This window comes from Melospiza melodia, chromosome Z (assembly GCF_035770615.1).
Source record: "Melospiza melodia melodia isolate bMelMel2 chromosome Z, bMelMel2.pri, whole genome shotgun sequence".
Lineage (NCBI taxonomy): Eukaryota > Metazoa > Chordata > Aves > Passeriformes > Passerellidae > Melospiza > Melospiza melodia.
This window is the reverse complement of record NC_086226.1, coordinates 69,741,461-69,754,122: the sequence shown is the minus strand read 5'-3', so window position 1 is coordinate 69,754,122 and position 12,662 is coordinate 69,741,461. Positions and strand designations below refer to the sequence as shown.

General features: G+C 42.4%; 1 protein-coding gene across 7 annotated transcripts in view; it reads right to left on the bottom strand.

The window, feature by feature from the left end:
* Positions 1-12,662, bottom strand: part of KIAA1958 (KIAA1958 ortholog) — a 73,157-nt gene that overhangs the window by 19,746 nt on the left and 40,749 nt on the right. For all 7 annotated transcript variants that reach the window (XM_063180962.1, XM_063180961.1, XM_063180965.1 and 4 more), the window contains one exon: positions 5,537-6,801. In XM_063180962.1, the coding sequence (XP_063037032.1) occupies positions 5,537-6,689 (1,153 nt within the window). In that variant the 5' untranslated portion in view covers positions 6,690-6,801. The remainder of the gene's footprint in view (positions 1-5,536; positions 6,802-12,662) is intronic.

Genomic DNA, 12,662 nt, shown 5'->3' with positions numbered 1-12,662 from the left:
GCGATTCCTCAATGCAGAACTCCAGTGAATATTCTCAACTGTTTATCAGCTGAACTTGGCATGTTTTACAAAACTAATCCTTAAAAACTGCTGGGGCCTGGCTGCAATAGTCCTTTCCCTCCTAGCTGCAGGCAAATAACTTTCACAGATTGTATGGAAACAATCATTCTTTCACCTTCCTCCATTACACAGGATTAGCAGGCCTATGCACCTTTTATTGAAGGAATTCAACAGAAAGCCCATCATCCCCAAACACCTCTCACACCAATCTACTTTCAGTATGAATACTCATGAATGGTTTCCTCAAAGAAGTATATATATCTGTATCTATATCTCCAGTAAGACTGCTAGCAGGAGATGTCTCTTTGTGCTGCAGGTAGTTCCACTCAGAGGAGGTCCGTGGTGAAAAGAGACAAGCCCTTGACATCAAGGAAAGCAGCATCGTAATTTTTTGCATGTTTAGGTTTGTGATAAATACTTAGTATTTAGGACAACTTCTACATGACAAAGTCCATTGCTGATTATACAAAAAGGCTGGCATGAGCTTTCTGTGTCTGAAAGGAATCTTCACTAAAGAAAATAAATGGGAAGTCCTGAAAGGTAATTGATACATTCCTTAAGCACAGTGAAAATCTAAAGATATTGTAATAATTGATGAATTTTCATTTCTGTGTTCTTCTGCAAACAGAAGAGCTGTAGAAACAGCTGCATAAACAACTCTTGTATTACAGTTGTTAGTACTACAGGTTCATTTTTTTTTAAAAGTACGTTTGTCATGCTGTGCACCCAGATGATAAAAGCAATTACACAACCACTCTGCCAAGGCTAAACTGTCCTCTTTATGCTACTGTCCTGCTTTTAAACAGAACTCGCTTGTAATATTATAATGGTAAGTAATCATTGCCTAGATTTCTAGAATAAAGATGTCTAGCTAGACTTCTAGAATACAGCCCCCAAAACATTAGATTATAATGTAACAGCATTTAGATGAAGATAATTGAAGGCAGGAGAGGGCTTGCAAATCACTGCTGCAAGATCAGGTGATTAATCATGTCAATAGCTTTTTTCTGATGCTTACAACTATAATGATGTAATTTGTAATTTTAGTCTTTTAAATAAGCCAGGCCCTAGCAACTCAAAAAAAAGCTATATTTTTTGTAATTATGTATCTCAGCACTTACTATTTCTAGTCCATCGACTAGAGCAGCAACAGATATCCATTATGGGACCTAAAGAGTCACCAGTGGACTCTGATCTCTTCAGTACAAAACAAAGAGAAGAGACAGTCTCACCCCTACATATATTTAAGTGGTCACTTGACCACATTCAGCAGAACACATCCCTGCAGATAGGCTTCAAGCAGTCACTTCAGCCAAAACTCATCAACCTTTGTATGTAAACCACAAGTACAGAGATCAGCAGTTATTTAATGTTCTTGGAAGAACACAATTTAAATAAGAGTTTTATAAATTTCTTTTGATGCGATTATTTTTCTTGTGCTACTTGGCACGGTTCCAGTGGGCTTGAAATAATTACAACAAGGATTAATTCTGCCTTTCTGTATGCTTTATATACACCCCTAAAAAAGGTGTTATTTTTTCTTGTTTGCACTTCTTTGGAATGTGCGAGGCTGACACTTTTTTTTAATAATAAACAGTGATTTAGAAGTTAGAGCTAAATCTAGTCAAAACTGTCAGTTCATAAGGTGTGAAGAGACTCCTTTCACCTCGAAGTTTTGTAACATTTTGATGCTCATCCAACAGCTCCTAATCCACAAATCTTATATGAGAATCTTGGTTCTCATTTAATTTAAACTCACACCATTGCAGACATTGCAGACAGAAAGAAGAGGGGAAAGGGAGAGATCCTACTTCTTCTGATTACAGAGAAATACTTAAAATATTCCACTAAGCACTCTACATCAATACCCAACAAGTCCCAGATGCACTCCATTTTATAATGGTCATGTTCAGACAGGGACTTTTATGAACACCTGTAACCTACAGGGATATCCACACTGTTACAGAAAATGAAAGAATTGAGAGGATCTCAGAGCAGAGACATGAGAGCCAGGAAGGCTAAGCACTGCCCTGAGCACAGACCAGCATCCATCACAGCTCACATTCAAACACAGGTACTTTTGATAACCAGAATGCCAGGACAGTGAGCAGCACTATGAGAGGAGAGGTGCTTGTGGACACTCTTTCCCTTCCACACTCTGAAAATGCCTGTACACATAAAACAAGCAGTCAGGCGATTCAGTGATGGATCCACATGAAGGCACTGTGATGATACACACAGAATGTAATCTGCTATGTCTCTGACAGAAGCAATAACCCCAGTCAATACTTCAAATGATTTTTTATTTTGCTCTGCTTACTACTCTGTATTCAGCATAGTTTGTACATAGTTTGTTGGATATCTTTTTTTTTATCATGAGACTCTTTGCCCCTGTATTTGTAGTGATGCACTAATGTTGAATCAGACATGTCCTGCTGCCCTGTCTTGTTAATACAAAACATATCTTCAGCCTCAGTCTTCAAGTGGAAATTCAGTATTCTTGACAAATTCTTCAGCAATTCTGTTTACAAAGTAAATCATACATCTCTCAGAATCAAAACTTGTGTTCATTCAAAATAAGCCCTGTCCTTCTCTGAGCCACAATCTCCTTCCATACCCTTCTGCAATAACACTAACTCATTTCCATTCCTCATTTTAGACATCCAAATGTCACTAATTGACTTTCACCATCTATGGGATTACTATCCGCTGTGTCTGGTATAAAAGCAAGGATGTGTCACTTAAGCTAAAGCTCAAGTAGTATTTCTTGCTGGTTGGGTTGCAGCCTTTTTGGATAACTTAAATAAGGCCTTAGTCCTGTAGATCTTAGACCATACACCACCAGTTCTAATGGGACCAGAAGCAAGGCTTCAGATATTGGAGATGACAAGGCAGAATTTAAATTCCCGGCTCTCTTTCAACTTTGTTTAGTTAAGTAGGCACTGAGTCTATAAATTAATAAAAGCTCTAGACTTTTTGACCTTTTTTTGCCTTTTTTTTTTTTTTTTTTTTTTATTAGTTACTGCCTTTTTTTTACACCAGAATGTAAAAGACTCACATCTGTCTGTTTAGGACAGAAAATTTTAACACAGGATAGATAAACATCCTCTTGTAGTTCAGTATTGCTCAAATTTTATAAATCATGCACCGCTTTCAGTATATCACTCTTCATTAGCAGACAATGTAACAAAATCACTGTCAATGAGCATCTAGTCTTTAATCAAACTCCTACATTTTATCTGCAAGAATGTGCTGTGCATCTGTAATAAATTCAATTTCCAGCATTGCCCATCTTTTTGCAACTTGAACATTTAATAATGCCAGGTCTTCTTTCCCGAAGGAGAAGGCTCTATGGAAATGTGGGACTTTGCTCACGTATCAAGTTTTAGTCATTTGTCAATCAGTTTATCTTCATTAAAATGCCACTACCTCTGAGTAAAATAACAGCATGTGACACCAACACTGGACCAGTCTGAGGAGAGGAATTGTGTAATGCTTTTTTGGAACAGCACAAGAAATTTAACCACTGAGAACATAACTTAATAAACTGGAATTTGGACAGCACTCTGAAAACCCATCACTGTCTATGCAAAAAGTAAAGCACTTGGAGGTTCTGAGGGTTGATTTAGGCAGTGGGAGTAGGAGTAATCCACGTGCAATCCCACTTTGCCCTCAAAGTGAGACACTAGACATGGACCAATCCTGTTTTTGAAATTATATAAATGCAGACGTGTTGTGCTGCCTCCATTCTTGTAAGGTTTAACTCTAAACAGTAACAACTGCTGACCTTGTTTAGCTTCTGAAGACCTGGCAAAAACAGTTGAAAGCAGCTTGGATTTTTTAATGGATCTGTTGAAATATCTCTCCCAGATAACACACACTTAACATGAAAAATTCTGCTTAGGTTTGTCTTCCATTGTCCCAAATTGCAAGTTTGAGACTTGAGCAAGTTGCAGAGGCAGGCAGGTAGAAACCAGGTATACATATAGCAGTGATAGGCTACAAACCGAGGAAGGCAGAATAAGTACATTTAACACACAATCTGGGTTGAGTGGCATCAGGAATCCTGCCTTTCTCAAATTTAGCAGTGCAGAGTTGGTTCTAAATCAGATGGAGTTTTGCAAGGGAATTTCCATAAGGGATGTTACATGACAGGACTACTGCAAAGCAACATCTCAGAGATGCAGTCATGCAAGAAATGGGTCCTAAAGAAGAATTTGCTTTGCTTTAAGACAATTATCATCCTTCCAAATTTCTAATGTTTAGTAGGGTTTTACTTAGTAAAACTGTGTATTTAACTTTGTCTGTTGTTTGACCCGGCAAGAAGATCTGCAGGCTCTTACCAGTTGCAAGATTTAGTAGTTTTCAATCAGATTTCAGGATGTTCAAGCTAAAGTCATGGGTTTTAGCTCTTGCAGCACCTGCCACAGGGACTGCATATAGGCAGTTTTTAGCCCATTCACTGTTTGTCTGTACTCTGTTTGACCAGGCAGTCCAAGGGCGCAGATGGAGAACTTACTCTTGCCTTGTCTTCTCCTGGCATGGCACCACTAAAGAAGAAACTGGAAGAGTGAGAACTGTCTATGCTCAGGCCCAGAGGAAGCTGACAAGTCTGCTCAAGAAACAGACTGAAGACCTGTAGCCAACAGATATTCTCCACATGGGATAATCACTCAGCAGAAGTCAGCTGTTTTAACATGCTCTTTATCCAATAATGTTGATCTGTTTATGCCAATTCTATGTGCTTTGGCAGGAGATGAGAAAAATTATGGACACAGTGTATGGGAACGTTCACTGGGAAAATGGAAAAAACCCATTTCATTATGGATTAAAGTTTTATCAGTTTCATGGTTAAGGTTGTACTGATACTTCTTGTGTCCACAGACTGATCTGACTTATAGATAACTACTTACAGAAGCAAAAACCTCTTTCGTGGTATTGATAACCTGTCTCCTTTGCCTGTCCAGGTGCAACAGTACCCATGTGACAAGGTGAAGGAAACACGAAACTCTCCAACTCTAGGCTACACTGGCTGAGACCCCTTTTTTTTGATTCATCAAGGGGGCATGTCATGTCATCCCTGACCCATGCACACAGCAAGGTCACTGCATGCTCTCTCCCATGAGACAACTGTACCCATAATGGACCTTGCAAACCCAGTTCACGTCCTCCCTGATCCATGCACACAGCAAGGTCACTGCATGCTCTCTCCCATGACATAACTGTACCCATAATGGACCTTGCAAACCATTTTGCCTGTGGCTGCAGTACACTTTTGCAGGTGCTGGTGCTTAGTTGGTGCTTAGTTTCTGAATCCCCTCCAGGTGTATGTGGCTTCCATACCTAATGACTTATGCGCCAGCAGGACCCTGATGCAATGCAACCCACACACCCCCGCTGTACCCTCACTGAGCCAGGCCTGGGAGACACCCCCAAAATGCCTCTACCACCCTTCTACTCCCGCCCAGTGTTCTACCTGGCATCAGCTGCACTGCTGCCTCAGAGATGATGGTGGGCACTGCCTGGGGCTGCTGCTGGCTGGAGCTGACCTCAGGGTCGGCGCCCACCGAGGGCGAGCCGGCCAGCTCACCACCCGGGGCCAGCTGTGGGGTGGACGGCAGGGTCTCCTCAGCAGCCGCCGGTGGCTCCTCCTGACCAGGCAGCTGTAGGGCTGAGAGAGGAATGCTGATGGGTTTTCCAGCAGTGGTGATGGCATTAGAACTGCTGGCTGGCACCTGCAAGGCAGCCACAGGGCCACTGCCTGCCCCCCATGCCGGGGAGGCGAGAGGTCCCCGGGGTGGCCGCTGCGCGGCCATGCGGGGCGGGCCAGGCGGGGAGGCACAAGGGCGCGGCGGGTCGGGCTCGGGGCCTGCGGCTGGCTGGGGCACGGTTCTGGTGGGTGCCAGGCAGGAGGGCCCTGCCGGGGGCTGCAGCTTGGGCTTGGACATCTGCATCAGGGCCAGGGCCGGCCCATCGGTGCCGGCCGTCAGCTCCGCGTTGGCCACTATATAGTAGTCCTCAGGGAGCTCCTGCTTGATCTTCTTGAGGAGCACGTCACCGCTGCCCTCGTCGGCAGCCTGGGCCTGGGGCTGGGCCGCAGCTGCCGGCCGCTTGCGGGGGCCGGTGGGAGCACGGTGCGGGTGTGGCTCAAAGTCACTGTCCTCATCGGTGACAGAGGACTCACAGACCATGTCAAAGAGGGTGGCCTCATCCTCGTACTCCTCCACAGGCTCGCCCAGGTCTGACGGCTCACTGCAGTAGGAGAAGTCACAGGAGTCACGAGTGCGGGTGCAATCCAGCTTGGCTTTCCCCGGCCGGCCTGGGTAGCGCTCCAGGGGGCTGGCCTGAGCCTCTGATGGCACCCCCAGCATGCTGGGGCTGTCCGAGTTGAAGCTGCGGCTGTCCTGGAAGCAGACACGCTCCTGGGAACCGGCCCGGCAAGTGGCAGCCAGGGGCCAGTGGTAGGCATGGCCAGCACTACAGCCCCACATGGCTGTCAGGTTGCCATTGGCCCCCTCGGAAAGCAGGTGCTTGAGGTTGGGGATGAGGCTGCAGATGGTCCCATGGCTGTGGGCCCAGCTCACCAGCTTGGAGAGGTTTTCGGAGGAGGTGTGAAGGCAGTCCTCCATGGTACAGGATCAACAGCGCCTGGCCACTAGGAAGTCAGCTGAAGACACAGTTCAGATCACAGGGTCTTGGCACTGATGGTCGTGTGTTGCCAAGCTCATATTTACTTCTCACCTGCAGAGAAACAGAGCAAAACCCCACTCTTCAGCACTCCTAAAGCATGACCATATTTGCATGGGAAAATGAAACATTTGTACATTCAGCTAAACCCACCCATTTCACCCGTATCTCATGTCCTACAAAATATGCCTCAAAACTACACCGGGTCTTAAGCAGCCACATGCCTCATTCTCAGAACACCTCTGCAACATACAACTGAAGAGAAAACTGCTTTTCAGTAACAGTAGCAAAATGATTAGAAGCTTAAATCTCTGGCAAAATATAAAAGCAGCCCAAAAGATGGTGATTGTGTGTTCATACCTAGGAAATGAAAATTAAACAAAATCTTAACACATACAATTAATCTTGAACACCGGGGTAGCAATCAAGCACCAACTGGATCTGAAGAAACAATGAAGTTTTACATAATTTATGCAGATTTCTCAACTGAATCAAATATCTCCTATTCAACTGAATTTAAGAGGTATCAAAATGAAGGCTTGAAACTTGAGCTTTCAATACAAGGAATAAACAAACAAGCTTTCACTGTTCTATACTAATAGTCATCAGTTGCTCAAAGACTTAAGAGACTCTTAAAGGGCCTGCTTTTTATCATACTGTCCATTTTCCAACATCTAAATCATGATTCAGTTTAAGAAAAACTTTTGCCATTTTCATCAAAACTATTTAGAAATTTGTCATACAAGATGACAGCAAAGTCTGCATGTTTTTCTTTGTATACAGCTAATGACAGAGAAGTAATCTCCAGTGACCTCGGACAGCTAAAGTATCTGTGAACTACTTCTCATTTCTGCAAGTCTGTTTGGAGCCTCTCCCTAACCCTCTCTCTGCTGTGCATTGTGAACATGACCTGCAAGCCTTGGAGTTCCTGTTGTTCTCATTTCACTTTTGTTTTCTTATAGAAAGAAAAGCCCATTACATTTGTCCCAGATCAAATGAAGTATCCATGGCAATGTTATACCTCATTTTATTCTTTGTCTTCATCTACACAAGCATTTTTAGATACAAAATGAACCGCACAGTGGCTAATTGCCCCTGGGGAATGTTTTCCCTAAAAATCAACACAAATTACTACCTGCCTACCTAGTTGCTCCTCAGTCACCTACAGATATCTGTGTTTGCTCTGCTGCCAAGGGAGATGAGGAGGCTGCGTTTCAATGATTTTGTAGCTTGCATATCCCCGCCCCTTCAGTCCTATTCACCAGGCAAGGGTTGGTCTGTGGAAATCAAAACTGGAAATAAAATACACAAGTACTGCCTATGATTTTCCCCACCCTCCTGGGTTTTTTCACCTCACCCACTGTGAGTCTTTGGTGGGGTCAAGAATGGAGCCAGCATGGGAATTTCTAGAAACTTTAATTTCTAGGTATTTTTTCAACATCTTTGAAATTAAGCATGGAGGAAATGAATGAACAGGAAGAAGCACATAATTAGGAAACAAAATCGTATAAAATTCAAGTTTGTTTTTGCAGCAGCTCAAGACAAAGTGCACGCACAGAGAACAACTGCTACAATAAATTGAATTCTAGACCACATGCAAACAGAGATCTCAGAGCATCACCTGCAACACACGGCTCCTTGCATGACCAGTGCATCTGTGAAGTATGATACATGCAAGAAGGTCCCTAATTTGCAAGTCTTTTAGGCACAGGAGAAGACCTCCTTTTTCAAACATACGACTTTCAAATATCTAAAACTTCTTTTTTGTTATATTTTATTTGTTATAAAGCTTTTAAAGATCATGCTCAAGAGGGGTCAAAATCCCTGTTTCTTCTAAGAAATCCCTGTTTCTTCTAAAAGACTAAGGAATCCATGTTTCTTCTAGCACTCATATTCAAAGATATGTACTTACAACGTACCCTGCGACAGAAGAAACACCAAAATACAGGAGGAGGAACACCATAGTCATAGCAAGGCAAAGAAGACAATCTGGGAAGTGAACAGGGGAAAGCAGGGAGAGCTAATACAGTCAGAAGCTGCATCTGAGTAAACCTTGTGGGGTATCATGGAGCTGCTCAGTCACCACACAACCAGGAATGTATCTTGGGAAGACAGACAGCCCCATTTGGCTAAAGGATCACTTTCCCCTTAGGGAAATGTGATAAAGTCTGCCACAGTCCGACTGCCAAGGTCAAGATTGCGTGTGCAGTTACTCAAAAGCACTGTGTCTTCAGTTTGCCAACTGCAACAGAAGTTGCAAATGGCAGTTTGGGAGGGAGGGACTCATGCTTTCTGTAGAAAGCACAGAAAATGTATCATTATGTCCCTGGTTTTCTGGAGAGTACCTCGTCTGCTCAGTCAGCAGGATCCTGGCTGACAATCTGCTCTTCTTTTCTAAATCACATTTTAGAGATTATGTAAGTACTTCATTCAGACTGGCAAGATCTGATAAGATGACTCATGCTTAATAACCTGATAAGATGATAACTCTGAAATCATACAGTAACATGATGTAGTTTCCATGCAATCTACACTGGTATTTTAACTGCATTACAGATGTCTTAATCTTCCACAGCACTTTTTTGCAGTTCAGAGCCTACAAATATCTAAATCAGAGTGAAGCACGTCTGGGTGCTGGAAATTCACTGCAGCTATCTGGACCCTCAAGGAAGAGTTGAATTTTACAGCTTTTTTTAAATTTTACAAACTCATTTACAACGTACCAATACAAGGACTAATGTGGACGGAATGTGTGCTGTGCAAGAAAGTGGTATTACTGGAAAATCATGCCTTGAGATCTGTTAATGCATTAAGGAGAACAGCATTTGATTTAGGAAAGGCAATATTTTCTATATCCAGAACCAGAGTTTTGCTATAGTAGATCCATTTGATGACCAAAGGACAATAAAAAATAGCAACATTTAAAGAGTAGCCCTACTTCATGTTCTAAGATGGGACTTGGCTTAGCTACTTCAATGCAGACAAAACTCTTCCTGATTTTGCACAGAGCAGTAGCAAGAGCCCCCTTGTTATGAAAGGCCCTTGCACCAGGCAAGTCTCAGGAGCAATAGCGGTTGGTAGCTGTCCAACATGAACCCTTTCCTTTATCCCATGAAAAGAATGAACAAACACCATTGGGGAGCAGAGATCTGGCTGCCTCAACTACATTTTATCTTCTGGCTCCTTGCACGTGAAAGTGATAGAGTTTTGGTTAGGACCTTATGGAATGTTCCTCAGACTCAAAAGGAATTCTGTGATATGGCTCCCTCAGAAAGGAGGCCAAAAGAGGTGAGGATGCCAAAAGAGGTGAAGGAACCGAATGCAAAAAATGGGATGATGCAGAGGTGTGGAGTGGGAAGTGGGTGTCCTCCAGCAGTGCCTATACAGTGGAACATGGATTTGGTGGACCAATAGCTCAGAGAGGGTGATGGGTGCATTTTGTTGTAAAGAAGGAAAAAAATAATTTTGGGATTCTGTCCTCTCACAGAACCCCAGGTAGTTAGCAATGGATTGCCTCCCCAGGGTAATCACAGATAAGTTGATTCATACTAACTTGCATCACACATATCTATGTTTGAAACTCTATTACAGTTACTGATTATTAGTACTTCCATACTGATGTTTTTCAAGGGAGCAATATAGCCAGGACTACATTAAGAGTCCTTTTGAGACATGATGCTAAGGCTGATACTACTGAAAATTTTCTAAAAGTTCAAGATTCTCAAATAAGAATACAATGCAAAATTTACTTCTGTTAGTAATAAAAAATAATTGTTCTAATCAGACAGCTGTATAAAAATGAAACCCTGAATCCTAAAACATTAAAAGGTGTAAAAAAACCTGCATTTACTCATTTTACATAACATGGATTTCAAACTAATCTTATAGCAACTGAAACTTGATTTTAAGTGTTTTTATGGAGAAGCAATTTTTTTCAGCTTCTACATTAAAAAAAAAAAAGTCTTAGAAAGCAGTTGGGCTCTGCTTTCTCATACTTGCTAAAGAAGCTAAAAATATTTCCTCTGTTTTTAGTCTCTCCACCCTGTACAAACTTACTAGGCTATTACTCCATCACTGTCTTAAGGGGGAGCATTGCTTTATTTTTTGAAAGATTACCTTTCCATATTAAAAGATTTAGCCACCATAGTGGAAGTATCTATCTAATTCAAGATTTTAGCTAATGGACAATACTGAGGCTTCTCTTATTACTAGAATCTCACAAGCCAAATGTTTAGCCTTGATAGAGGTCAATAACAGCAGAAATCCCAGTGTAAATTCATCCACAAAGGCAGAGTAGTACTGAAGTCTTCACAAAGGCCTGCTGCAGTCCCACAGGCCCTTCCAGCCATCAATCCAGGATCACCTATATATTTCTCTTTTACAAAGTAAGTTGCTGAAGTAAACTCAGCAGGAGCTGCAGCCTTGCCCAGATAGCACCTGCAAATGCTGGGGGCCCTAGCCATGCAACAGAGCACCCAAAATCACACCACTGCTAATCACCTTCTCTGCTCTCTCCTGTGAGAGGACTCCTGCTCACAGCGGAGTTAAAGGTCAGCCTCTTTGACTCAGTATTTTGATTTCTTCACTGATATTGCAAAGGAGGTAATCAAGATGACACAGGACCAGGACAGACAACCAAAACAGACCAGCAAACTGGAAGGAATGGGAGTACGTAAGTGCATTTTCTCTGATTTTTGGTTTCTAGAGTACAAAACTTCCATGTCAACTCAAATATTATTGCATTTACTTTCTGCTTGAAATAAAGGCTATGAAGCAAGAAGAAGCAGAAAGAGAGAGAGAAAGAAAGCACATAGAAAACAATGGCATTGTATAGGCAAGGTATGAATCAAGTAATTTACCCAGTTCACCACAGGGAGAAGGGGTTGACTTCCAACTCTGATACCAACTGTATATGGCTCCTTTTGTTTAGCAGGATGTGTTTTTAATTTAATGTCTCTTCAGGAAAAAGAAGGGCATACATTACAGAGGAAAGGCTTACAAATACTGGCAAGGTCTGCAGGCCTGTGAGATAGCCCATGTCATGTATTCTTAAGCTAGTGAGTAATTCTCCAACTATGCTCATTTGTCACTTAACACAATCTCTGAATGGTGTCTTCAAGGGAAAAAGAACCTCTTACCTCAAAAAAATCACTATTTTCAACTTATGTAAGCTTATGCTGTTTGTCTGTGATTTTAGCTCTGTAAGAAATAATTTAGAAACAAATAGGGATACACAGTAGGAACAAAACAAAGCCTTCATGCTAATTTTCCACCTCCAAAATTCTAGGACCTCAAATTTTACATTAAGTCAGTCATTTATGTGTAGCAAGTCCCTTCCCTCTTGTGGGTCTCAGAGATTTTTTGCTTCTATTTTGGGCTTTCTGAAATCTGTAGGAGCTCTGCTGCTGAATAAGCAGGCTTTATTCTCAATGAACCACAATTACAAGTCCTATCAATAACAAGCAGCACCAAGAATGCTTTCCTGAGAGAGGGGCTCAGAGGGTAGTAGGAAGAAAATACAATACATTTGTTTCTGGGCAAGTAATCCTGTACTCCATTCAGAAAAATGTCCTGGTTGTCTATCACATTTACTCCACAAGGCTGCAGCTCTTTCTAAGTTGATGGTTAGTGTTCAGGATGCTTTCCTTGCCAAGTGTGGCACGCCTTCAGCTGCAGCTGTCATCACAGCAAGCTGAGCAAAGCAGCAAAACCTGTTTGCTGGAGAAATGCCTTCAGCTGGCTGGGACAGCATTTGAAGGTTTCCTCACCTTTTCATGTGGAAGACTATCGCAGGATTTAGAACCTCCCAAGGGCCTGCCTCATTCACAACCTAAAATGATTCACCCATTGACAGCAGAATTGACTAAGGAACAGTTTGGGGGCTCAATCCTTAATCTGAGTGTAGTGCTACAGAT